A 24,869-nucleotide genomic window follows, 5' to 3' on the forward strand; every position below is an offset into this window, starting at 1 on the left:
CCTCATCCATTCTACAACACTGCGGTGTTGCCGTGCAGCATAAAGGATAATAAGTAACTTACACTTGAAGCACAAAACACAAACTAATAAAAGGGCAAACTCGTGTTCCTCCTCTTCTATTTAACCGAATGGCGCACAACCAGGCTTAGCGGCCCGTACTACCTGCGTTACTATTGAAGTACAGAATGTTCTGGTTTTTTACGTTAAAAAGGATACGCCTACAAGCAGAATATCGGAAACACTAACCGTATCCACCAATATATGCCGTCGTATCAATATAAGACAGGTTGTCTTTTTTTCATTTTCGGTACAGGCCCCTTAATGCAAACTTTCTTTTTAACCAAAGCCAAAATATAAACTACGTGGCAAGTCATCAGTGAGTGATATAACTGTAGTAACTGTCCTATCACTATCAGTACCAATTAGTCTTCAAGTGTTATAATAACAAGAAAATGACTGGCCCCGACCAAGAAACTATGACTGGTAGCGTGCGATGCGTAGAGTTGCAGTTAATTGCATCGTCTCTAGTATAGCTCGCTTGCCATTTGTTTACGCAGGTGAAGATTTTGAATATGTTTGATTAAATGAATTATCATCTTTTCTTAGTACCGGCGTTACATGAAATGAAAAGCTTAGTTTCGTTTTACTGTACTATTCAAATCCATCCATGGGGGTTAACGCTTTTGCCATTCACAAACCAGTGTTCGTGTTACGTGTTTTGTTACATTAGCTACGGTTTTAAGTATGCTTTTATGATTTATAGCGTACGCCAACACTTAAACGGTGCATAAATCGTTTTTATCAAAACGAAAGAAATGAAGTCGCACAATAATGAACGCAAAAAAAGTGAACGGCGCGGCCGCGGCGGTATACACGATACATTAACTACCGAAGCAAAATAACGTGAAGCAAAGTATATATACATATACATATATACAGATATATATTTGAACAATCGATAATTCAATGAGAATCTGATATACAAATAAATGTGAAAATAATAACTAATAATCTCAAGCGACCGGGTTTCGTCTTCTTTGTCTGGTTTTTAGCCAATTTAAACCAAAAGCACATTTTGATTGAAAACAACAACCACCGGGCAAGAGAAAAAGAATTTTCCTTTATTTAAACCAGTTTAGTTTTAATGTTAACGCATTGGGTTTTCCACTTGCAGATTATTATTTATCCATTTGATTTGGTCACTCCAAATCGCATTATGTTCGTAATGTGCTTGTAATGTGCAAATTAGTTCACTCATTAGAAAGACGATATCCACCGCAATCGTTCGAAACCCAAATTGATATCGCGACTCGGCCGTTGGGGAATTTTGGGACGATTACAACACACGGGACACTGTTGAGCAGCCTCGGCCACTGTCCTTCTAGTTCGTTAGTCATCCCGAGATGTTTGTCGAAACTGACACATGGACGCTAATGGTGGCGGTCAATATGGAACAACGCATGCGCGACTCAGTATACCGTGGGCTCACTCAACGCTTAAAGTGCCATTTGTTTCAGTCACTTTTCGGAAGGCGCGAAGGCTACATAGTCAATTTGTGAATACCGGAGAAACCTACAAAATGGTGTACCCACGGCCTGCACTCTTCCTGTGGGGAGCTACGATCCTGATAGTCGCTTTGGTGATGGTCCCGGCCGCGGTTGCCGAGAAGGAGACTAGTGAAGGATTTTTCGAACAGCTGTGGGATTCCCTCTTCGGACCGAAACAGCCGGAGTTAGTAAAGAATGAAACTTTGACGACGACGACGGTGACCACAGCCGCATCCACTGGGAAAGATGCCACCGAATCCACGATCTCCACCAACGCCCCGAACAATGGATCGCAAACAACCGCAGGTTCCTGGATCTACCATGGTTTTACTACGGAGACCACCACAGCATCCGATCACAGTTCAGTTTCAGGTGATAACGCTGCAACAACAACGCACTCGGGAACGTTGACCACCGGTTCGCAAACGAAGGGTTCCCAGTCGGACGATGGAACTACGGAGAAAAGCACCAACAACAGCACCGAGCGTGGAGGAACTAAAGAAACGACCAGCAAATCAGAGGAAACGACACAATCTACTACTAAATCAAATGTATAAGTAGCGGTTAAAAGGAGCGGAAAAGTGTGTTGCTTGTATTTAACACAAAAACGTGTTTTCGAAAAATAAATGGTGTCCACATAATTTACTGGATAGTCTATGAATATCTATGATAGTCCGGATAGTTAATTGAATTAATCAAATTCACCGTTCTTTTGAACTATTTTGACGTCTCTTTATAGTTCAACAAAATGTAGGTAGGTGGCGCTGTTCCAAAGCGGGGTGGTGTCCTAGCTAAATGATTTGATGATGATGTTGATGATTGCAATTTCATGCAGTGAAAGTGAGTTTTTATTATTCTATTCATATATGTTCGCATGTTGAAGCTCAAGATTAAATCTTTCAATACAAATTTAAAGCGTTCATGGATGACCTATAAAATGGAAGTATTATCAAAATAGGTAATGAAAACGTCGAGGTACGTGGTATAAATAATGAGAATATATTTTGCCTTGACTCCACCAACGCACACGCACGGTGTGTGGCGGATGGGGTTACAATTGGGTGCCATTACAATTGTCTTTGGGTTTGGGGACCGCACGCAACGCACGCGTTTCGCTTTTGTTTGCTCCCGTGTGATGGTGCGAAAAAGCGCGGAACGGAAGCGGTCCTATCAAACTCTCGGGTGTGTGTCACCCATTTCGTATGGGCTCCCTGTTTTCTGTTTTCCCTAGCTGTCTATCTACGATTTTGAGGAGTATCTTGCCCAAAGCGGTTGTAAGTCGATGCAAGTCTCTGCTAATCTCTACTACTGTTCCGGCCCCCGGAATAACTTTGTCGCAACGTTCGTCATCGCCTGACCAGAGGGAACCGATCGGAATCTTCGCAGATGGGCTCTGCCGACTTCTGGCACACAGTGAGCGCATCTTCAACGCCGTGTCTTCGTGTTGCCGGCTTTGGTTTCGTTTGATCGGCCGGGGCTCGTGGCAAGCAGTTTCTCTCACCCGAGAAACTCTGCCGGAGATCTCCGATGCCGCAGGCTGCAGACGCTTGTAAGTGCACGGTATCGATTCCAGTCGGTGCCGGTAGCTTCTTATCGGTCCTGGTCGATGGCGTTTTCTTCGACAAGAGATACAAGATCGTGCTGGTGGTACACGATGGTTGAGCTCCTCGTTTTTCCCCCCTATTTCCGGTTATATTTCAGGCGAGTTATTCCTGACGCTGATCCTTTAATCACACACGCACACTCACACACCTATCCGACTTCCTATCTGCGTATTCCGTAATATAAAATCGTTTGCCTAGCTACGAAAAGATTGTAATAAATAATAAAAAAAGAAATGCGAGCCGACGGTCAGTCGACTACCGCTCTCCACGGGTCGCGGCGAGGCCGTGGCACACTTTAGACGCACTCGCCCTCCATCATCTCGTCGTGGCATTCCTCCTGCTCGAACTCGTCGTCGGCGGTGGCCTCCTGGTACTGCTGGTACTCCGACACCAGATCGTTCATGTTACTCTCGGCCTCGGTGAACTCCATCTCGTCCATGCCCTCGCCGGTGTACCAGTGCAGGAACGCCTTGCGACGGAACATCGCCGAGAACTGCTCGGAGATGCGCTTGAACAGCTCCTGGATGGCGGTCGTGTTGCCGATGAACGTGGACGACATCTTGAGTCCCTTTGGTGGAATATCACAGACGGCGGTCTTGACGTTGTTCGGAATCCACTCGACAAAATAGCTGCTGTTCTTGTTCTGCACTGCCAGCATCTGCTCGTCGACCTCCTTCATCGACATGCGCCCGCGGAAGACGGCGGCCACCGTCAGGTAGCGTCCGTGGCGCGGATCGCACGCCGCCATCATGTTCTTGGCGTCGAACATCTGTTGCGTGAGTTCCGGCACCGTCAGCGCGCGGTACTGTTGGGAGCCGCGCGACGTGAGCGGCGCGAAACCGGGCATGAAGAAGTGGAGACGCGGGAACGGCACCATGTTGACGGCCAGTTTGCGCAGATCGGCGTTCAGCTGACCCGGGAACCGCAGGCAGGTGGTTACGCCGGACATGGTCAGCGACACGAGATGGTTTAGGTCGCCGTAGCTCGGATTCGGCACCTTGAGCGTGCGGAAGCAGATATCGTACAGGGCCTCATTGTCGATGCAGTACGTCTCGTCCGTGTTCTCGACCAGCTGGTGGATCGAGAGGGTCGCGTTGTACGGTTCGACCACCGTGTCCGACACCTTCGGGGACGGGACAACCGAGTACGTGTTCATGATCCGGTCCGGGTACTCCTCGCGGATCTTCGAGATCAGCAGTGTGCCCATTCCGGAGCCGGTGCCACCGCCGAGCGAGTGCGTTAGTTGAAATCCCTACAAGTCGGACGAAGATTGCATTAGTCGGGCCCAGCCTATCGGGTGTCGCGGGGTCCACCTACCTGCAGACAGTCGCAGTTTTCGCACTCCTTGCGCACCACATCGAGCACGGCGTCCACCAGTTCGGCACCCTCGGTGTAGTGGCCCTTGGCCCAGTTGTTGCCGGCCCCGGACTGCCCGAACACGAAGTTGTCCGGACGGAACAGCTTGCCGTAGGCACCGGAGCGGACGGCCTCCATCGTTCCCGGCTCCAGATCGAGCAGGATGGCGCGCGGCACATACTTCCCGCCGGACGAACGCGAAACGGCTGGAGACGGGAGGAAGATAGAACCGAGCGTGACGGAAATTCAATTACGGTTGCATATAGGTAAGTCGCGGCCAGCTGAATCAGATCGGCAAATGACTCATCCCGCAATTCCGCATTCGGCACACGTCCTGCGCGGACGGACTACCTCGACGGAGACACACGGAGAGAGGTTCGGCACCTTCTGACGCATTCTAATTAGTGTGCTGCCAGGGCCGCTACCGGAAGTGGCTAATGGCCACGAAGCGAAGGCCACCAACCTATCGAATGGCGGTACCGGTGACCGAGTTCTGCGAAACGTTACAGGGCCCGAGAGTATTGGTCTGCACACTAACCTGAGGCTTCGTTGTAGTAGACGCTGACGCGTTCCAGCTGTAGGTCCGACTCGCCTTTGTAGATGCCGCTATTATCGATGCCGTGCTCCTCGGAGATGATCTCCCAGAACTGTTGAAAAAGAGTGTAAGCAAAGAAAAGGATTCCGTTACTAGGTTGTAAGCAGGTTGTGGTTGCGATTCCCCCGAGATGTCCATTCTTCACATCGAATCCACTGATCCACGGAGTACATTCCTAAGATCGATCCAATCGCTTAGCTTAGGAGCTCTGCTCCATTACATCCATAGAGTGTCCACACAACCTACTCTCAACCGGGAGAATATAGCGAAGCTAAAAGCGGGGCGACACTTTTCGTTCAGCGCCATTAAAAAATGTAATTTACGGCGAAGCTATAAAAGTAAAGCAATTAAAAGGCGCCGTGCCGCCCGACATATTTTTCATCTGACCAGCCTCCCTTTTTACGGTTCCCTGTTTGATATCTGTATCGAATCGACGGTTCGGGTGAGTCGCAAACCATTAACGATCTGTGTAACCAGTTCGAACGGGTGACAGAGTGTGTCACTTCCTCGCCTCTGCACGCAACCGCTTTAGGATCGTTTAGCTAAGCTCGGATCATAATTGCTCACAGGCCGCAGCAGATACACGAGTAGGGAGGTCATTCGAATAGGTGGAGCCCGAGGAGCACTTCAAACGGAGACTATCACAACACCACGGGATTCTAGACTAACCTGGCCCCGGTTCGTCCTAGTGGGAGTTATTGTCGGAAGCGCTTGTTAACATTTTCACAGCCATAAAGATTAGGTTTTACGGTTATGTCGATCTTGTGGCCAATCATGCGTTGTGTGTGGTTCTCCCAGAGAGCTGGAGCTCCACGCCGACGGTGCATGATGTGGGTTTAAAAATAAAATCAACACTTCTGTGGTCGGTGATGTCGTTCGCTTCCTCGGTGCGCGTCCGGATATGCAACCGGACGAAGTCGAGAAGCCCTAAGCCCTCTCTAAGAAAAGTGGAGCTATAAATATAAATCGGAGACCGGCATCGGGGTTGAACTGCTTTTTGTCATCTGCCAAACGGTGACAGCGTGCGCCTGGCCGTCAATTAGAAAGAGGGCCTCCCCCTTCGAAATGGGAACTGGAAATCCGATCGTGGTCCATCCGGTTCTGCAGTCACCGAAAGGGCTACCTTCCACTGTTGATGACGTGTTGCAACCCATTCTTGGTGAGCACTTCTGATAAGATTGCTTCATCTTCGGGACATCAAGAGGTTGTTGAGGGGATCGGATATTGTGTGTCGAGTAACACTAGGGGCACCCTTTTCGAGGATCGCGAAGATGTTTTCATTATAAAACTCTATTCCGGTTCTTGAGTCCGTGAGCTTGTGAAGAAGTCTTCCAAAGGGTTAGCACGATCTAATTAGAAAACGAACACAACCTAAGCACCGGTAGCGGATAACATTTGATCTGTTTGCCAGGCATTCTCGGAAATGAGTGCATCTGGGAATGGGTCTTAGAGGGCGATTCGCTAGGGAGATGGAAGATATGGGACTGGAAACACTAGACAGGCCTGTACCCATTCTGGCTAAGAGTGCCGGGTGTCGATACCGATTTCGGTACCTTCTTTCGTCGCGCCCACCGCTACAAGATCCCATATCTGTATCCCAAATGCTGAAGGTACTCCGATGGTGCGCAGGTCATAAAACCAATTCCGCGATGCCACCATCCATATTCAGACCCCGATGGGCGAACTAGCCGAAACCCGAAACGAATCGAAGCGTAACGTACAAATAGTTTACAGTTCCACTGTACGCCGAGACTGTTTAGGCGAACAATATGTGGCCACAACCCGTCCTAAGCGTCATATACAAAAAAATACCGTTCCATTGGATGCGCCCGGTGGCCAAGTCCGCCCCGAGAGAAATTGGGAAATGGGGCCGCCATAAAGGGATAAAATGAAGCTTCCAGAAATCAGCGATCCGTAGGTTACGTGCTGGTGGTTCGTGGTTCTACTGGAGATACTTGGAAGATCTTTTTGGGGGTCCCTCCCAACAGCAATTACTCGATCGATCCAGGCTGCGTGTGGTGTTGCCACAGTTCTAATCACCCTGTAGCAGGCGACCCATTGTCACTTCCGATGACGCTTCGTAAGACGGTCACTACTTGGTATTCAGGGGTCGTTGAGCAACAAACCAAATGGGTCAATTGAGCTATTTACACCGAAAACCCTACCGGTATCGACGGGTATACATTAGCTACGGTCTACAGGTACACGTGACTGTATTTAATCAGGTTTATAGTGGCACACGTGCCATACCGTTGATTTGAACGGTGTACTATTGTTTCAACAGAGGGGCCTCTAGTTCATGGTGCGAATATTTCGGAGTGAGACCACCACCGAGATGTTTGGTTTAGGTGTAACTAACGGTGCCTCAATCATTCCCGGAATGCTCCGCGGAATGATTCCACCGATGCTGTCACCGTTTTTTTCAACGACCAACGACCACGACCCTAGTGACGGCCGTTTATTTCGTTAATTGTTTACAGATCGAAGAGCAAACAGAGCTTCATTTTTATTTATTAGAACAGGAGCAATAGTTCTCAGGCCTGAGTGCCCAAAAACGGGGTTCGAGGGGGGCCGCACCTATCATAACCGTCATCCTAAGCGATGTGGAAGAGAGCATCCCACGAGTTCTAATAGGTGAGGGTGCATTCACCTTGTGCGTGAGGCCAGGTCAATGTCCAACGACTCCTTAGCCAGGGAAATGCCGCGGAAGACAACATATAATTTATCTTCCACACGGCAGACGGCAATCTCCAACGCCACGCCACGTGACAGGACTTATTTTCGGCACCAGCTCTCGAAAAACGCACCGCGCTTCGGCCGCCGACAGTTGGGCTCTGTCACGCTGCACGAATGTGCCGGGCCACAGCATAAGGCCGCGTTATGCTGCAAACGCGGCCGGCTTATGCTTTTTGGGGAGCAGGCAACATGCAAAAGATGTGCAAAGGCACACCAAGGCATGGGTGTTTGGAGTTGAGAGTCCGTCCACCGGCACGCGGCAACTTATTAGTATTTTTAGACGCCACAGACATAATTTATGGCCGACTATGGAGCATCGAGCGACGATGGCTGGTGGCGGTTTTTATGCAACCGCACCGAACCACAAACGCGGAAATATGAGACACGCGAGCATTAATTGGGAATGGTGGGAATGATTTACTTGAGATTTAGGGTTAGAATACAATTGTGCTGATAGAACAAGAGAAGGAAAATTGTTGAAATAGTTTCAAACAAATGATAGAACTCCTACACGACGATCAATAAGGTGCGACAAGTATATTTTGATACGAGGCAGTAGCTAATCAACGCATCAAGTTACATCCATCTAAATTTTGATTTTTTTAAAACTGGGAATTCAACTCAGTAGTTTAATTATAATCGATCATGCACGTATGGTCTTTAGTAAATTCATTTGTCAATTTTTGACATGAGTCGGAAAACCACGTGTGGATTGTACAACAATCTTATTATCTTATTATTGTAAGATAATAAAGCTATTATCCTGCCTGAGTTCTGGTTCAATGCTCTGGTGCTTATTATCCGCACTCTGGTTAAGTGGTAAAATTTATAAAAGTGAAAACTTATTTACAAAAATCCATCTTCCTAACACTTTGAATTAACCTTTAATCGGTTTCATCCATTTCCAAAGAACGGTCGCATTCTGGCAAACCATAAACAATTCCGTTCTCCCCGGCACACTGTTTATGTCTGTCCGGTCGGTGTGCTGAAGCAACTCTTTTCGTTTGCAGTTCTGCAATCTGACGGCCACTCCGAAGGCTCAATAGAAGCTTGAAATGGGAGCCTTTCCGTGTACGGTTGGCGGAGCAGGGGTAGAAGGCAAACAACGGGGAAGTTATGATCGAAACGAACCCACGATCGGGTGATTCAGGCCGCCGCCAACATTGTAGAGGTCAGTCGCACCCGGCTAGTAGTCGCGGCGAGGGTGAACTCATAACTCGGGCACAACATTGTAGCGACCTCTAAGGAAATCGTTGCTCTTCGCTTTTTTGCTTTCTCCAATGTGAGGCTTAGGCGTCGAGACGATTAATCCGTCATCATCAGGGACGGGAGGAGGAACGATTTCGCGACTTCTTGCGATTGCGAAAAACCTTCTTTTTTTCGGGGTCGGTGCCATATCGCATTTCAATGTTACAGTCTCCCCGCTCGCTTGCCATATTTTTATGTTTCGGGCGCGGTGGCGAACCACTAAAACCCAAACAAGGAACCGAACGGAGCGATGATGGAAGGATGCTGGGCTGGAAACCCGATCCGTTGTAGTCGTCGTCGTCGCTGGCGCGACGATCGAGCTACGCGCATTTTATTGCCAAGAATGTGTGACCGATTCTCGCGCCAGACAGCCGACATCTGCGCAGACTCGGCTCGGTCCTTCCAGAAATGAATGGCGGAATGGCGTAGTTCTCCAATTCCAAGCCGATCCCGGTACCGTGCAGACGGTGACGCGTGAAATGAGAGAAGCACGACCGGAGACCCCCGGACGGACTGCAATCTTCGCGGACAATGGCGAACGCCACCAATTTCCTTTGTCACGCGGAAGGCAATTTCGAACAGTTATTGCCGAGTCGGCGGCGGCGTCGGTGCTGACAATTAGCCGATGCGCAAGCATCGGAGTGGAGAGTAGAGAAGACGGTATGATTAATACGAATGTCCCGGCATCTGTACCGTCTGAGTCATCGGTGGGTCTAACGCCGTGCCGGTCAACAGAGTCGGCGCCAGCGGGTTTCAATTTAAAAATATCGGTCCTACAATTGGTTATAATAAGCCAAAATGAGTGTGCCTTGGCTCTGGGCACAGTGAAAGAAGTCAGTGTATTGTATTTCGGCGCACTTCTGAGAACTTTCTCCGCAGCTTGAATGATTCACCGAATGTTTGCATTTTGAAGACAGAACTAATTTCATTTGAACGATTATAGACCACACCAACAGGAATGTTTGTGTACAATTACTATTCCAAATAAAAGAAAAAAAATGAAAACTGCATTATGTTTTAAGTAGTATATGTAGCAGCTAATCTAGTGTCTAATTTGTACCACGAGGATTGGAAATCGATGCTGTGGCTGTTGAGTTAAGCTCTTTAGAGCACTTAACGAATGTTGCTAAGTCAAATATGTAAAGTTATTTAACTGATTGATTCAAAGGAACACCCGTGTTGTTTATTTCGACGCATCTGTCTAGATTGACTATCCATATATGAAGGGATAGTCAAGACTACCTATTTGAATCAACTCTACACAAAAATGTATATTGTTCGATTTCCAAAATGAGGTCATCTTGAAACATATGCAAGCCAAGCCACCAAGTTGTGAAGAAGAGTCACAAAGCGAACCTTCAGACTTAGTTGGTTTTTATGTGGTCATTAAAAAATCTCCAATTCCTACTGCACCGAACGTTTCATTTTGCGTAGCTACTCCAAGACCACCAGAGCCCATAACAACCAAAGACCATATTCATCCCCAAGTCAGGCGACCATAAACTACCGTGCATAATCCGCCGTCAGAGGGTATGTCAAAGTTCCACAAAAGTGCTTAAATTATGAGCCAAAGCAGAACGGCCGAATCGACGGTGGCTCAATTACCTCATCCGGAGGATCGCGATGAGGATCATTTGTGACCCCCGAAACGGGTGTAAAACGAGACATAATCGCACCGCATTCGCATTCTTCAAATGACACTCTCTCAAGTGACACGAATCAGGAAGGTGGACGAAGCAGCACATTATCATAAACAGACATTAAATGGCGACTCGAACGAGGAAAGAGGGCTTCAACCCTGGCGACGTTTAATCGTTACCCCCACACGTTGCGCTCACATGTTACTGAAGCAGAAGAAGGTGTTGTGCACTGGTGTCCCCGGGCTCTTCTTTGAAGCCAAACCGAACAATGTTGCGCCACAGGGCGAGAACCGCGAGTGACTTCAATCGGTGAGCGGTGGTGGTGGTAAAACGAGCGCAATTTAAATCAAATTAAAGTACCCGCCGACGACGACGGCGACGTAGCGACGGCGACGCTGATGAACGTATGATGGGTTCTCCGAAGAGGACCAACGCGCGCGTTGGGACAGATGACGGCCCTAAGGCAGCGAAGCCGCGAAACCCGGACTGTCTAATTTAGTCCCCACCCTCAAAAGTTGTTGGAGATAAATTTCGGTTTTCCTTCGGTTCGACTACCCGTCCCATCCGGGCCGGGCAGCTGGAGAAACTCCACCGATCTCCGGGCGTCTTGTGACCTCCCTTCCCCGAAATGATGACATATAACTGAACTGTCTAGAGAAAATCGTCCATAAATTGGGGACACTTTTCTCTGCTCGCACCGTCGTGGCAGTCTAATGAGCAGTGAAGGCCCACAGAAGGTGTACGAGCAGAGGCCCAGCATTGCTCTCCAGCTAACGGTATGAGCGAGGGGGCCAAAATTAATTGCATCCTCTACATTTGTTTTTCCAGGCCCTCCCGAAAAAACCACAAACTAGATCAACTAGAGGTATGGAAATTCGACAGCAACAGCACAGAGAGACAGAGAGGGAAAGGGAGAAAGAGCATGAAAGAGAGACCCAGTCAAGTGCTTCTTGGGGACACAATCGTATATTTTACTGTCCGTGGTTTGTGACGGGATTTTATGAGCCCTTCCGGCCCGGTGCCATACTTTCCATCCGGGTTGCGGCGGGGGCAAAGTTTTCTCCGGGCGTGCCGTGGTGCTGGTGAAATGGTCCATTCATCACCGTCAACCGTTGGGAAGGAAATCCCTGATCAGGCTGTGGGGCTATTCGGACTTTCCAATGGTTTCTCATCGAGAAATGTAATCGCAAAGGTCAACTGTGATCAGAATACATCAATTTGCAATGCACCTCCAGCCATGAACTCTGACGCAGTTGGCAGGATCGACACCCTACGTCTGCTGGGCTAGGCAAGAAACATTCCACACTTGCTCCCCAGCAAATTCCGTCAGATTTTGAGTCATGCTTTGCGCTTCTGCTGCATCGTAAGCCCAGAATCAATTACGATGTGAGAGAGGCGGTCCAAAAGGTGAAGCTCGGTGTTGATCTAATCAACGGCAGCCGCCCGCAGGTGCACAGCCACTTCGATCGGTTACGATCGCACGCCAGGGGTTTCCCATAAAGTCTAACCTCCAAATGCGCCCGGGGGCTGCTGTCACAGATGGCCAGACATGTACTCTGCTCAGAAAGCGTTGCGGCGCTTTGCCCATTCATTGCACTCACGCTGTTGTGGGCAATCGGGCGCGCACGATTCGATCGATCAAAATTCCATTCCCCGTTGGCCGTAGCAGTAGCAGCAGCCAGGGGCCTGATGTGCGCGGCAGGTGCGATCGCTATAACAAACCGTTAACCGGCGTAACCCAAATTCGGTGCGCTGATTACAAGCCAAGCCGCACCCGTACACACAGCTTCACACTCCGGCACAGCAATTAGCCGAGTAATTAATGGATTTTCATCGACCACCGAGGCCGGCTTCCTGGGCTTCCTTCTCCCCAAGAGTGGCCTCTAATCATGTGGGTTTTCCATCGCATTCGATACGGTCTCGTCCGTGTGCTGCTCCGTCTACCGTGGCCGGGAGCTGCAGGCCACGAAGCACGCTGTCACTTCTTGCTACCATGGTGCATCCACTCCGTGACCATCCAGTTGCACTACTCTGCTGGTGTTGGAGAGCCCGACCAGACGAATCCACCGGGATTGATACCGATTCCGTCCGAGTTGAGTTGAGCAAATTTCACAAACCTCGCACCCCCAGTGGTCGGTTCCAGTTCGTCGGCTTTCTGGTACACGGTGGTCACCTTTGCGCCTCGGTTTAAATCCGGTCAAACACCGAATGGACGGTGAACTAACCTCCGCCGAGGCTCTTTACGATATCGATACTCCCGAAAGTAGGTTCGATCGATTGGCGAAGTCGTCGACCGTGGATCAAGCAGTCAGGGAGTGTTCGGAGCGTGCCAATTGCGATGCAAATTCCCGTGTTACCGACATCAAATTATGATCCGCTTTTTTGTACGGAAGTTCGCCACCTATCGGCGTGATCTACTTTCGGGCTTAACGCAGTAGCAGCTGCAGGAGTGGGGAAACGACAGCCGCGTCGGATTGGCCACGACGAGATCATGGAATTGCGACACCAGTGCCAGTGCCTTCGCCCAGGATCTCAGGAGATCTGGTTTTTGGCATTTCAACTTCTGTGGCTAAACCTTAAAAGATCTGTGAAAAATTGGGATGGTGTTGCGTTACAGATTGGGACAAATGCTTTAAGACAGGCGACTACCGAAGGAGACGCACCAGTAACATGTACGATCTCTGGAGTTCCAAAGGCTGTATTTGCCCAAAACCGACTGACCTCAGGCATTACCACTTTAGGCTGAAGCCGTCACTTGACCGAGTTCTTGACGCCATGATGAGTTTCAGGAATTCATTCAGGAAGAACATTCACAAACCTGCTTGGATGGCATCAATAAACAAAATGTATGACGTTATTGTAAGAGATGCTGGTCAAATGCACATTTAAACCTTGTCCAAATGTTGCTTCACTGAACTGTCCCAAAGAGACAAAGCCACCAGCCACCCTATTAAAAGTGAAACAAGCGCCCAATCATCCGTCTCATTAGATGACGGGCCCTCCCAGCGATCGTCTCATTAACGGGGTAAGCGCTTGTGGGTTTAGCGAAAACGTGCATTTAGCTGGGAGAGCGAACTGGGCTAATCTCGGCCGATCGCGGATCGGAGCCTAGTCGCCTTAGCCACCAAGGCCAATCAACAAAACCAACTTTCAAATGCTTTCTCTCGCTCGCTCTCAAACGGAAGTTTTGCCTTGTCACAACTACAATCGTTCATTTCGCCAACTCTCGCCTCGCAGGCAGGTTCGCACCGGAGGCTGATGGATCGATCCGGTCGGTTGGTCCGGACCTGGGTTCCAAACCTCACGACACAACAATTAACTTCTTCTTGTGTGCGAGCATGAGCGCGCGCGTCAGACCAACGAATCGTGACTTTCCAAAAGGACGGCTGTGCGCTTCCGGAAAATCGGTTCACCGACCGCGGGCCGTTCATCGATTTGCAAAAATTGAAAACCGCGGCCACCGGAAAAGAGGCTGTGTGCCGAGCCGAGCCCAGTTTTCTATTTGCTGTAGCCCCAAAACTCGGTGGTCTCGGTGGTCTCTTCTTCGCGCGCAATTAGTTGCTTACCTTCGCGACGGACTCGTTACCCGGAACTCGATCTCGATGGTCCGTGGTGAATCTCGCTCGGGAATCGCACTGTTTCCAGAGTTTAAACACAACACGGCGATTTGGGCGATTTGTTGTTGGCCGGCGAGCTTCGAGTTCCAATTTTCGCTGCGCCACGAGGATACAACATATGGTCTAATAATGCCCGACTACCGTTAGTGTCTTCGGGGCCGGCGAGAAAGCGAACCAGACCAGAGCGCGTCGTGTGCCTAATAAAAGCCAACATGGTGGAGTGAAAACGATCTGCAAAGTAAACAGCCCGGTCGGCGGTATGCAGCGTGAGAAACGGCTTCGCCAAATTCAACGGGTAGCTTCACCGGAACTCAATCCATTGGGGAGAGGCTTCTTGGCTGCTTGGCTTTCGCTTTTAATCCGATTCGATTCCTGGACCGCGAAGTCCGACGTTTCGCCGAGTCGCTGACAGATCGCGAACCCCTGCCGCTGATGAGGGACCAGGTATCATGTGTCAACTCAACGATCAAAAACGGATGATGAACGATTTTAAATGATCTGACAAGCTCGAAAGGGAGAGACAGAGATCTAAGAGATCGACCAAACTACGAACCGCGTGCGGGAAGATGAAAGCAAAATGGCGAACCAAGGGGGGGGGCACGTCAGAGCGCCCCGGTCGGTGGAGGTCTTAATCAGTCATGCCTAACCTTAGGAGGTCTAGGGCCCGTGTTCGCGCCCCGTGCCGTGATGGAAAGGAAACGGTTTTGTACTCCCGCAGACAGAGGAGATATATTTTTCGCATTTTCATCGTCACATCGCGCCAGCCGGAGTAAGTGTCATCCGCGAGTAATGCCGAAGACAAAGCACCGCTCGCAAGTTAAGCTGGCTTACCGCCAGCGGTATTAACACTGTAAGCCTCATCGCGAAAGATTAAGTGGTTCGCCCAAGAGAGAAACAGAGAGATCGAGGAAAGTTGAATTATGTTACGGTTGGTTGTCTTAAACGCTGAAGGCTGCCCCAGAACCAGATGCGCTCGGTGTGCGATCCGGTAAAAAGGAAGCAATAGCAGAGCTGTGCGCGAACTACCGTTTAGGGCACAGTTTAACATGAAAGTGTAGCAGAAGAGGAGCAAGTGGGTCTATGCAGAATTGTTGGCCTATTTACGTTGTACAATACGGTTAAACAGTGTTCATCTTCTCAACTGAAGTCTGTTCAACACATTGCCCAATGGCTCCCGGGACTGACATTCGCAAATGATATTTTCGCGGAAAATGAAGTTGAAAAAATGAAAATATAGTTTACTATTTTCATCCGTACGATTGACTTCTGCGAACCTTTTACGAATGACTTTCATGTCATTTCTTTATCACAAGGCAATGATAGTCCAAAAGTTACTTCACATTTACTTTACATTTAGGCTTCGACAAAATTGCGATTATTTTCAGTTTGATTCATTCATTTGTTTGATTTGATTTGATTATTTCAGTTTGAAAGAATTTCTCATAAAAACATTTTTTAGCAATTTTTTACTTTTCCATTAAAGTATTCATAAAATTGTCTGTCAATTGAAAAAGAGATAAGACTAAGTGACCGTGACTGGTGCACACTGTAAGTTGATTTCATAAAACGAAACCATTGTTACCGCCCAGCTTTTGTGGGGTCGAGTTTTAGTAATTTGACAAGAGCTTACCTGTGAAGTAAGACAAGAAAAGGTTAGCATAAGTTATCATGCATTTTGCGTGGCTTTTTAAGTGTGCCATTGTTTGATGGTGCCAGTTTGTTGATGGTTCAGACATTCAATCTTCAATCTTTGCTCTGAAAGCGTAGTCCTTATCGTTTCATATTCAAGAGTACTCTCAAACAGCTTCCGAGCTCCATCAACAAGGGTACTAATGCTATCAACAGAAATGTACATACAAACACAGAAAACCAGTCAGATGGGCCGAATTAATTTAAGTCACCACCCAATAATCATTAGACTGTTCGGGCGAAACCTCCGACGACCCCGATAAGCTGTGCGCGATGGATTCAATCGGATTGAGCGCACTCTCCCCGACGGTGGCCGATAACGCGGGCCCTGCCGCCGACGCCAGAAAATTGGGATGTGAAAGTTTAATTAATTGTAGCAAATTAAATTAAAGGCCTCGCTTCTTTCTTCGGGCGCCCGCCGGAGGTGCGCACCGAACAAGTCTTCCCCAATTAGCTCCACTTTAGTCGTCGGCACATGGCACGGGGGTCCAGCAGCGTCAGGCACGCCCGACAGAACGCCGGCACTATTTTTAGTCTTCAGCGTATCACCAAATCTGTCAACCGCCCTTCGTGTGGGAAGTCCCTTCCCGGGATGCTGGGTGTGGGGTCTGTACCTTTTCTAATGCCTCTGAATTCAGGACAACTCCAACCCAACGCAGGGGAACGTTCGTGGTGCAAAACGATCGCTCGCTGGCCGCCGACGTCTGCTGTCGCATTGTCCGCGACTTTGCCTCGGTGCATTTGCATGCACCGCGGTGCATCACCAGGCTGTCTTCGGTGGTGACTATATTTAGAGAGTGGTTCTCGGATCTCGGAAAAGCACAGCCACAAGAGGGCCCTCTACGGCACCGGCCGGGAACAGGGGCCCCGAAAAAGATCCGCGTTGGTCCGTTGATAAGTTGTCAGGTCGTTAAAGTGCGGCAACGAGGCAATCGCATACCGCTACCGTTGGGACCTCTACGACAGAGCAACGGACGAATGTGTGCCATCTTGGGGTGCAATTTATTTATAAACCATCACGCATTCCCTGCGACATTTGGCGTGCTGCAGCGGTGCCTGTGTAGGCTGGTATTCCTGGAAGGTATTTTCGGGGAAAACGTCTTGACTAGACCTCGCCAAGCGCGCCTTCAGTTCCAACCGAATGAGTCATCTACTTCCCGCACTTCCCTACTGTATGCTGATTTGGGTGGGGATATTCTCCCAGTTCGCCAATTTGGAACAAAAGACCTGAAGCGAAGCGAATCTGTTCCGCAATCAGCCCTAGTTATCTCTAGGCTCCTAAAGTGTCGCACGCCGCAAGATCGCACTCCACGCACGGTGCGTGTCTTCAGCCACTAGCGGTCTAGTCTAGTGTCTAGCTTCGTCACGCTGTGGCGCTGTGGTCTGAAGGTGGAATTCAAAAACCTGGCCATGTCTTACATCCGTCAGCTTTCGTAGCGCGAATAATTATCCTCGGTGCTCCACTGCCGCCATTGTCCAACGAAGTCACCCGAGGGAACCGCGATCTGATCGCGACGCCAGATTCACGTCTCACAAACCATTCCCCAACTTGCCTTAGACACGGAATGGTCCGCCAAATGATACGCCGGCATTTGGGCTCGCATTTCGGGGGCTTCATCAAGTGACAGCAGCAAAAAACGGCTTAATTTGCGTTTGTTTGGACTGTTGGTGGATTGCACGGTGTCCGAATCCGAAACCGGTGGGTCCTCGTGCTCCAGGTTCTGGACCCAACGTTCCGTTGTCAAGACCAATCGCGCGTCAGCTAATTCGTGTCACGCGCATCGAATGCGATCACTAGCTTCGCCATCAGGGGTTTCGGTGACATGGGTGCTTCCTGGAAGCCTTCTGGAGTAAGGAGGAAGCCTGTCACCAGGGCTGTCGATCGACTCCTGACTCCCGAGATATCACGTTTCCCTCACACGCCACACGCCGAGTCGATCAGCCCCGATGGTCAACGACCTGCGGCGGCTACTGGTGCTGCCAAAAACGTGTTGAATCGTTTAAACCGTCGCATCTACCGGGCACGGCTCGAGGAGATGCAACGGGAAGCTGCTGCCGGTGCTGCTGCAAGGCTAATTACGCGACAGACGCCACATAAGACAGAGAACCTGTACACACGATCACGATCGTGCACTGCGTTTTCCGGGTAGCCGCCGTCGCCGCCGCCGTACGGGAGTCCAAAAATACACCTCCGAAAATCCTGAGAACCTCGCGCAAGAGGCTGGACCACCGCCGCGCAGGTTGCGCCAGAGTGAAGATAATTATCGATGTTAATTACTTGCGCCGAGAGCCCAGAGAAGTCTTCGTCTGCCGGGAAGAGGAAACCGGGTCTAGGCAGGAAAGACATCGCCAGAACACACGCAAAGTCACGCCATGGAACCTCTAGAGACCCGGCTCTGTTCTAGGTCCGGCCGGCCGCGCCATGGTACAGTAAACAAACAGTTCGTGCTGCGCGGCGGCCCGGTTGCCCGTGGTGTAGACGATAATTAGTGGCGCGGAGATCGTGGAGTTTTAATCAGAAATTTGAGGCTAGGTCCACCGGCCTGGTTTTTCGGTTGGTCTGTGATCGTTCAAAAACGACCGTTATGGGAACGTTCGATGGGACGCCAAATCAATTTGTAACGAGTAAACATCGAGCCGGCAGGTCAACTCAGACAAAAACAAAATCTAAGCTATCCATTATAGAGACATGTTCCATGTCAAAAAAGCGGGATACTGGAGCTCTTGTAGCGATCATGTTGGAGTCATGGAGTCATAACTGCTTCACGGGAGCGACATTACGACGACGTTTGGAGCGTCGTCATCGGTTGTGATAAGGGTAACCCGATAAGACGACACGGCACCTCATCGTTCAATGTACCGCTGTCAGGTGGCCGCGGCCTAGAACTGAACTAATGCTGATATGATTCTAATGGATCACCTAATCGCCGATCGCCGCCATGGCGAGCGCAAGTACAACGAACCCCAATCGCTTCAGCCGAACCCTAGTTGCTGCCCGGCCAATTATCGTCCACCGTCTGACGCCTCTAGACGCGTACATTAGAGAGCTTCTAAAAGTTGTGCAACTCCTCAAGAGAATTCCTCAAGAGAATTGCGCCATGAGATTGAGGTTTCTACTCACACCTCGCTTTAGCCTAACCCTGATGGTGAAAGAAATTGCACCGGTCCAGTGCGCCTCGACTTCATTCCCGAGCCCGCCTGGTAGCTCCGGTTCTAGACCATTATATTACCAATAACTCATAACCGATTGGCTTCGCCGCCGCTCTGGAAATCAGCCGCTGTTCGCTGAACCGTGCGACCCGCGGACTGGACTGGCGGACTGATGAGTTTGATTTAATTTTCCTCCAACTCTTGGACCAGACGTCTCCGAGAAGGGCGTCGGCTATCGGCTACCAGCAGCATAGGCCATACAGACCCTCCTTTCCTCCGGCTTCGTACGGGAGAGTGCTTCGCGAATCGCGAAAAAAAGTTGGTTGGAACCAAAGTTTAATGACTTCTGGGCGTCGGCTTCGGGCGGCGGGTCTGGCCGAGCGCCGAGAGGATGTGGCGAGGACGAAGAACAACGAAAGCGGGCGTATAACGGCCTGCCTAGGTTACTCTGGCCACGATGCCAAGACGATTTCGGTTACCATAAATTACCCTCGGGATTCGTGACCCGTTGGACTTGGACGCCCTCCCCAAGTGAGTTTCCCTCAAAGCACCGTGAATCCAATGACCATTTTTGTGAGGATCACCTGTAAAAATCGCTGTGATACTACCAACTGGGTAACCCTTGTAAAGACAGTAAATTATAAACTCCACTCGCACTCAGATCTTGTAGTGTCCACGTGCGTGCGGCAAGTCCGGTGACGGCAACCTCGACCTCCAACAGCAGCAGGTGCGTTTGCAGGCGCTATATTTGGGATTCGTTTTGCGAAATTCGCTCCCTATCCGCAAAAAACAAAACGAACTGGTTTCAACGTCGACGTCAATTCTGCACCAGCAACTGATATCATGGAACTGACAGAGAGGCTAGCCGAAGGGGTCCACCAATGCCGCCCAAGAGTGCCCCCCCAGGGGGGCCGGGGCCACTATTTATGTAATCAGAACATTCCATTTCAGTTTCAACTTCTCCTAATACAGCGCCCTGGGGGCCACGTCTGTCTTTGGCTGCTTTTATGTGCGGCGTGTGTACGTCACACGAGAAGATTCCAGCGTCAGATGAAGTAGTCAAACCACCGAAGCCGCGCCAAGCCGGACGCTTGATCAACTCGATTACAATGTCTAATGGGGAGATGGCGTAAACCCCCATAAATGGGACTGTAATTGGATTGAGATGGTGGGGCCCGTTGTGACCTTCCGTTAGCCTTTGAACGTTTGCATCTTCTCGGGCGGGCTTCGGGCGAGTGAAAGTGAGCGGTGCCCCGGTGTTAAGCAGGTCACTGAACGCACCTACCTCGCGAATCGAGCAGCTTAATTAATGTGTTGGGTGCACCTGCCATGTGACACTTCATACTTCTGTCCACCGGGGCGTGCCATTCAGATCACGCCACCTCACAGACGTTTGGGGTGAAATTGGTGAAAGGGCCTGTTGCGTGACGGAGACCTCCTACTAAAACGCTCCCTTCACACGGCAGTGAGAGACTTTAGTGTACTTTTTTTGTGTCTTCCGATTCGAGCACCGGAGCATATACGGAGTTCCCAACATCGTTGAGGCATGGCAGATGACTTAGTGAGGCTCTCACGGGTAGGTAAAAGTAAAACAAAACGTCTGTCGCTAACAAAGGGTCAAGGTTACCGAGCGAGCGAACCGCGGGAACCTCCACAGATTTTATGGTCGTTGCGCCATGGCGCGTGGAGTTTTTGTGCCGGTTTGTCGATTTATTGTTTTCACTTCGCAGTTTTGCAAACCTTCAAAACCGAGCCCGTGCGTGCCCTGCTGCCACATCCATATGTGTGTCTGATAGAGCAGAGGAGCCATTTTTTGCGTCCAATCACCAACGCTCGCCTTTTGGAAATCCGCGCGATCCGCGGTGAGCGAAAAAAAATGGAGGCGAAAACAGCGAGTTCTCACGCATGGCGTGGCATCACATCGCGCTGCACAAAAACGACACTCCAATTCCATCCAATCTCTCTCTCCTTGGGTGGTAAGCACCTTTTATCAGGTGCTCCAAGGCTCCGTGCTCCACGGTTGGCCCTCGAGGTGTATTAGTTTAATATTTTTATGTTTTGTCAAGACAACTGATCCAATTCAATGTAGCAAAAAGGGTACTGTGAATGAACGTGCTCGCCTTCAAATTACCCTTCGCTTAAAGCTCACTTCCGTTCGGATTCATGAATGACATTCCGGCACGGCGACGACAATGGATTGCCGACGACTTTGCTGCACTAATTACTCAAAGATAATATTGTTTAACCCGTCTCGCCACCCCGGCGTTTCGTGATTCACTTCTGCGGTGATTTCATTCGGTACTTGCAACACTTTTCGAATTCCCGGTACCTTCTGGCCTTATCGGAAGGATTTCCGGAATTCGAGCATGCACATTGCAAGATTAAATTGATTCATGTGTGGGGGCTATCTAATTATTTCTCATACATCGGTCATGCATTTCGTAGATTCGAAATCACAGAGCTGCCATTTTACAGTTTTCGAATATATCTGTCAACCAAAGTGTTTAACTTTTAGCTGAATGTCTGCCACTTTTAAAAATGAATCGGTTAGTTGATGTTAAGTTAGTGTTAATTTTTTTAACAAAATTTGGGACTGACGCTGGTTTTCACTAACCAGGCCGATTTCTCCATTTGATGTTTTCAATTCGAAGCTGAACGTCTCGAACGGGGCAAATACAACCGCACATGCACGTCACAGTGTTAGCCACACATAGGCAAATTTCAATTCAAATCTAATTAAATTACAGTCACGAAAAGTGCAATGGCCGACCGAGCAGAGTTACTCCAAAATCCAATCAAATCAATCAGTAATCTAAGAAAAAAAAATCCAATCCGTCGCAACCGTTAAATGAAGGATCACGATCTGATGTTCGATAGCTCAACCCAACCCGTCTGTGCATCAGCTTCTGTGCCAGTCCAAATGGGAAAACAGAATCTCCGCTCCGGAGAACCTTCTTCCGAAATTCGCAACACCAAAGCCAAGAAAATCAGACCATAAAAATCGCAACGCTGCGCGCACGCCTCAAGATAAGGACCACGTCGGCCAACAGCCACGGGCTACAGCTGAGCTTGAGTCAGCTGAGAGGTCGTTACACCGGCTCCGCAGTGCCCCGCGCCCAACTTCGCTGCACCCGCGGAACCCGTGGTCTACGAGACCAGACTCGCTTCGCTGATTCGCACACTCCAAATCTGCGCGCTGACCAGCCTCGGGGGCCAGCAAACCACCTGGGGACCAGTCATGCCGAACAACTGCCGTTAATTAGAATGGGTACGCCAATCTGGGTCCGCCAGACGGACGGGACCACCACCACCACCACTTTGCGGTGGCCAAATGGAATGACGGCAATTTCCAGCTGCGCGGTCCAACGCGCCAGCCACAGAACAAAGATTGCTTCCCCAGGCGCACACACCGGATGTGCACATGGTGGCAGCGCGGCCAACGCTTCCTCGCCGACTCGAGAGAGTCGTGCCTTCGGGGGGACCTCCAGCAAGGTCCACGAAGGCAGAACTCTAGCGCAAAACTCTTATCGGAGAGTCCGGCCACCACGGACGGACAGAGCGAGGTCCGATCGATTGTATCTCGAAGCGAGCACCACGGACGCACAGTTCATGGAACTGATAGCAACTCCCGGGCCAGTGGCCACCGGATGTCTGATATGGCGGATGGGTTTTCCTGACATTTGCTGCACCAGCGACCCTCCGTACCACGCACGGGATAATCACTGTGGATTGGGTTAGCTCTAGGCCTTTCAGACGTTGGCCTTCTTATCACTTTAGGGGTGTTAGGGCTTTAATCCACTTACCTTAGCACCGATCTGGTTGCCGCACTGACCGGCCTGCAGATGCACGATTTCTCTCATGATGTCGAGTTGGGTTTTGTAACGGAACGGCACACACGCACGATCTGCTGCTGACACAGGCTCTGAACACACCGGTCTGCTTTGGAAGATCAACGATCACGAACCACAGGCGACAGGCGGACGCACGAGACGGAGGCACAAGACTGTGACACGAAAACACGGCACGCGGGACCTTTTCCGGGTAGCTGGAAGCTGGATCTTCGCTCAGGAAGCTCAGGAACGATCCGACCACGAATAGAGTGCGCAAGTGACTGAACCAACGGAACACCACCGGCGAGCTAGAAAGACACGCACACGCGGCCCGCGAGAGATGCCAATGAGTGCCACCGACAACCGAGAGCCGAGAGAGAGAGAGTGACCGGACTGGAAATTCCGGAAGTGCACGATCGCGTGTTGGAGGGATTTTCCAGCACCGCCTGGAGAGACCGTGCGGTGTGGCGGGCAAGCTTCGACTGGGAGGAAAACCTTGCCTAGGGCGAAACTTTATCAGCAAATGCTGCAACGGCACGCGTCGGTTAAGATTTTTGGAAAATTGTGTGAGTGCCTATACTTTGGGAGTGCTGCACCACCTTTCGGTGGGCCGCTGAGTTCCACTCGCCACGTGACGCGGAAAGAAAATCGCGCTCCTGCGTCTCGTCTGGTGCGGTGACTACACAACGGGAGCATTTCCGATCGCAACGAATGCGTTCGCTCCGGGCCGATGACTCATGGCGGCGATGGTGGCGTGCAACGCTTCGCTTGTGCGGTGGTTGATAAGATAGCAAATCGGGTCAGGGTGTGCGGCAATCAGCATCCCCAGCCTCGCGTATATTCGCGGAAAGAGCGCAACGATAAGCGCTCGCGTTGCAGCAGCTGAGATAATATTTTAAAGTAAATTTGTTCTCTTTCTGGGCGATTCGGGAGGAAGAATGTAAACCTTTTCTTGTATACCGTGTAAGTACTTTTAACTTATTCGACACGCATCTACCTAGGCTAAAAGGATGAAATCGGATTTTTTCAAAGAAGGCACATCATTTAAAAATTCTCTTCTATTTACAGTATGTGCTATCGATAGCTACACATTTCTCCCATCTCTACGGTAATTTGTGGATACCACGCCAAAAGAATTGTTCGTCTTTTGAAGCAAACCAATTTTTCATCCAATGTTCGACGTCTTCATAGGAATCGAAGTGCTGCTCAGCCAATGCGTGTTCCATCGGTAAAAATGAATGATAATCGGAAGTCTGGCCCCAAGTTTAGTGAATACAGCGGCGGGGGATAGCATCTCTCCAACCAAGTGCTTTGATTGTATCTTGAACCAGCTTTGCTTTGTGTCCCGGCGAATTGTCATGGAGCCAAGTTACCGCACTGTGTCTTCTGGTACATTTTTTTTTATCGAATGTATGGTTCAAATTGATCAATTGTTGTCAGTAGCGATCTGAATTAACGGTTTCACCAGGTTTTAGGAGCTTGTGATACACCATACCTTTCTGGTCCCACCAGCACAATTTCAGATTTGGTTTTTCGGTTTTCCTGCTGTCTTTCGTTCAGTTCATGTCGCACCCATTTTCCAATCTTCTGGATCTGAAAGATCCTTCAGGGCCTTCAAATCTAGGGATGTGGCATATTGGGACACATTTGGTTTATCTGCGAGTTGTTGTTGTGTTTGAGTGTCATTTTCTTCCAAAAATTCTTGTAGTTTAGCGTCTTTGAACTTTTTCGGAGTCCTCCGACGCTATTTGTTTCTTAACTCAAAGCCGCCATGTTTACAGTTTTTGAACCACTCAAAGCACTGCGATCTTCCAAGAGCATGACCACCGTAAGCTTCGACAAGAATTTTATGCGATT

The 24,869-nt window shown here is 49.8% G+C and overlaps 1 protein-coding gene across 2 annotated transcripts; it reads right to left on the reverse strand.

The window, feature by feature from the left end:
• Positions 1-2,600: 2,600 nt before the first annotated feature.
• LOC128268892 (tubulin beta-3 chain) lies at positions 2,601-24,869 on the reverse strand. Of its 2 annotated transcripts, XM_053006187.1 has the most exons (5): positions 24,815-24,869; positions 22,986-23,035; positions 5,046-5,154; positions 4,469-4,713; positions 2,601-4,403 (listed from the first exon to the last, which is right to left on the reverse strand). In XM_053006187.1, exons 1-5 carry the CDS (start codon positions 24,831-24,833, stop codon positions 3,447-3,449), a joined length of 1,380 nt encoding a protein of 459 aa, XP_052862147.1. In that variant the 5' UTR covers positions 24,834-24,869; the 3' UTR covers positions 2,601-3,446. The 2 variants fall into 2 exon arrangements, with proteins under 2 accessions (XP_052862147.1, XP_052862146.1); XM_053006186.1 differs by lacking the exon at positions 24,815-24,869 and having other exon boundaries at positions 22,986-23,106.

This window comes from Anopheles cruzii, chromosome 2 (assembly GCF_943734635.1).
Source record: "Anopheles cruzii chromosome 2, idAnoCruzAS_RS32_06, whole genome shotgun sequence".
Taxonomy (NCBI): Eukaryota; Metazoa; Arthropoda; class Insecta; order Diptera; family Culicidae; genus Anopheles; species Anopheles cruzii.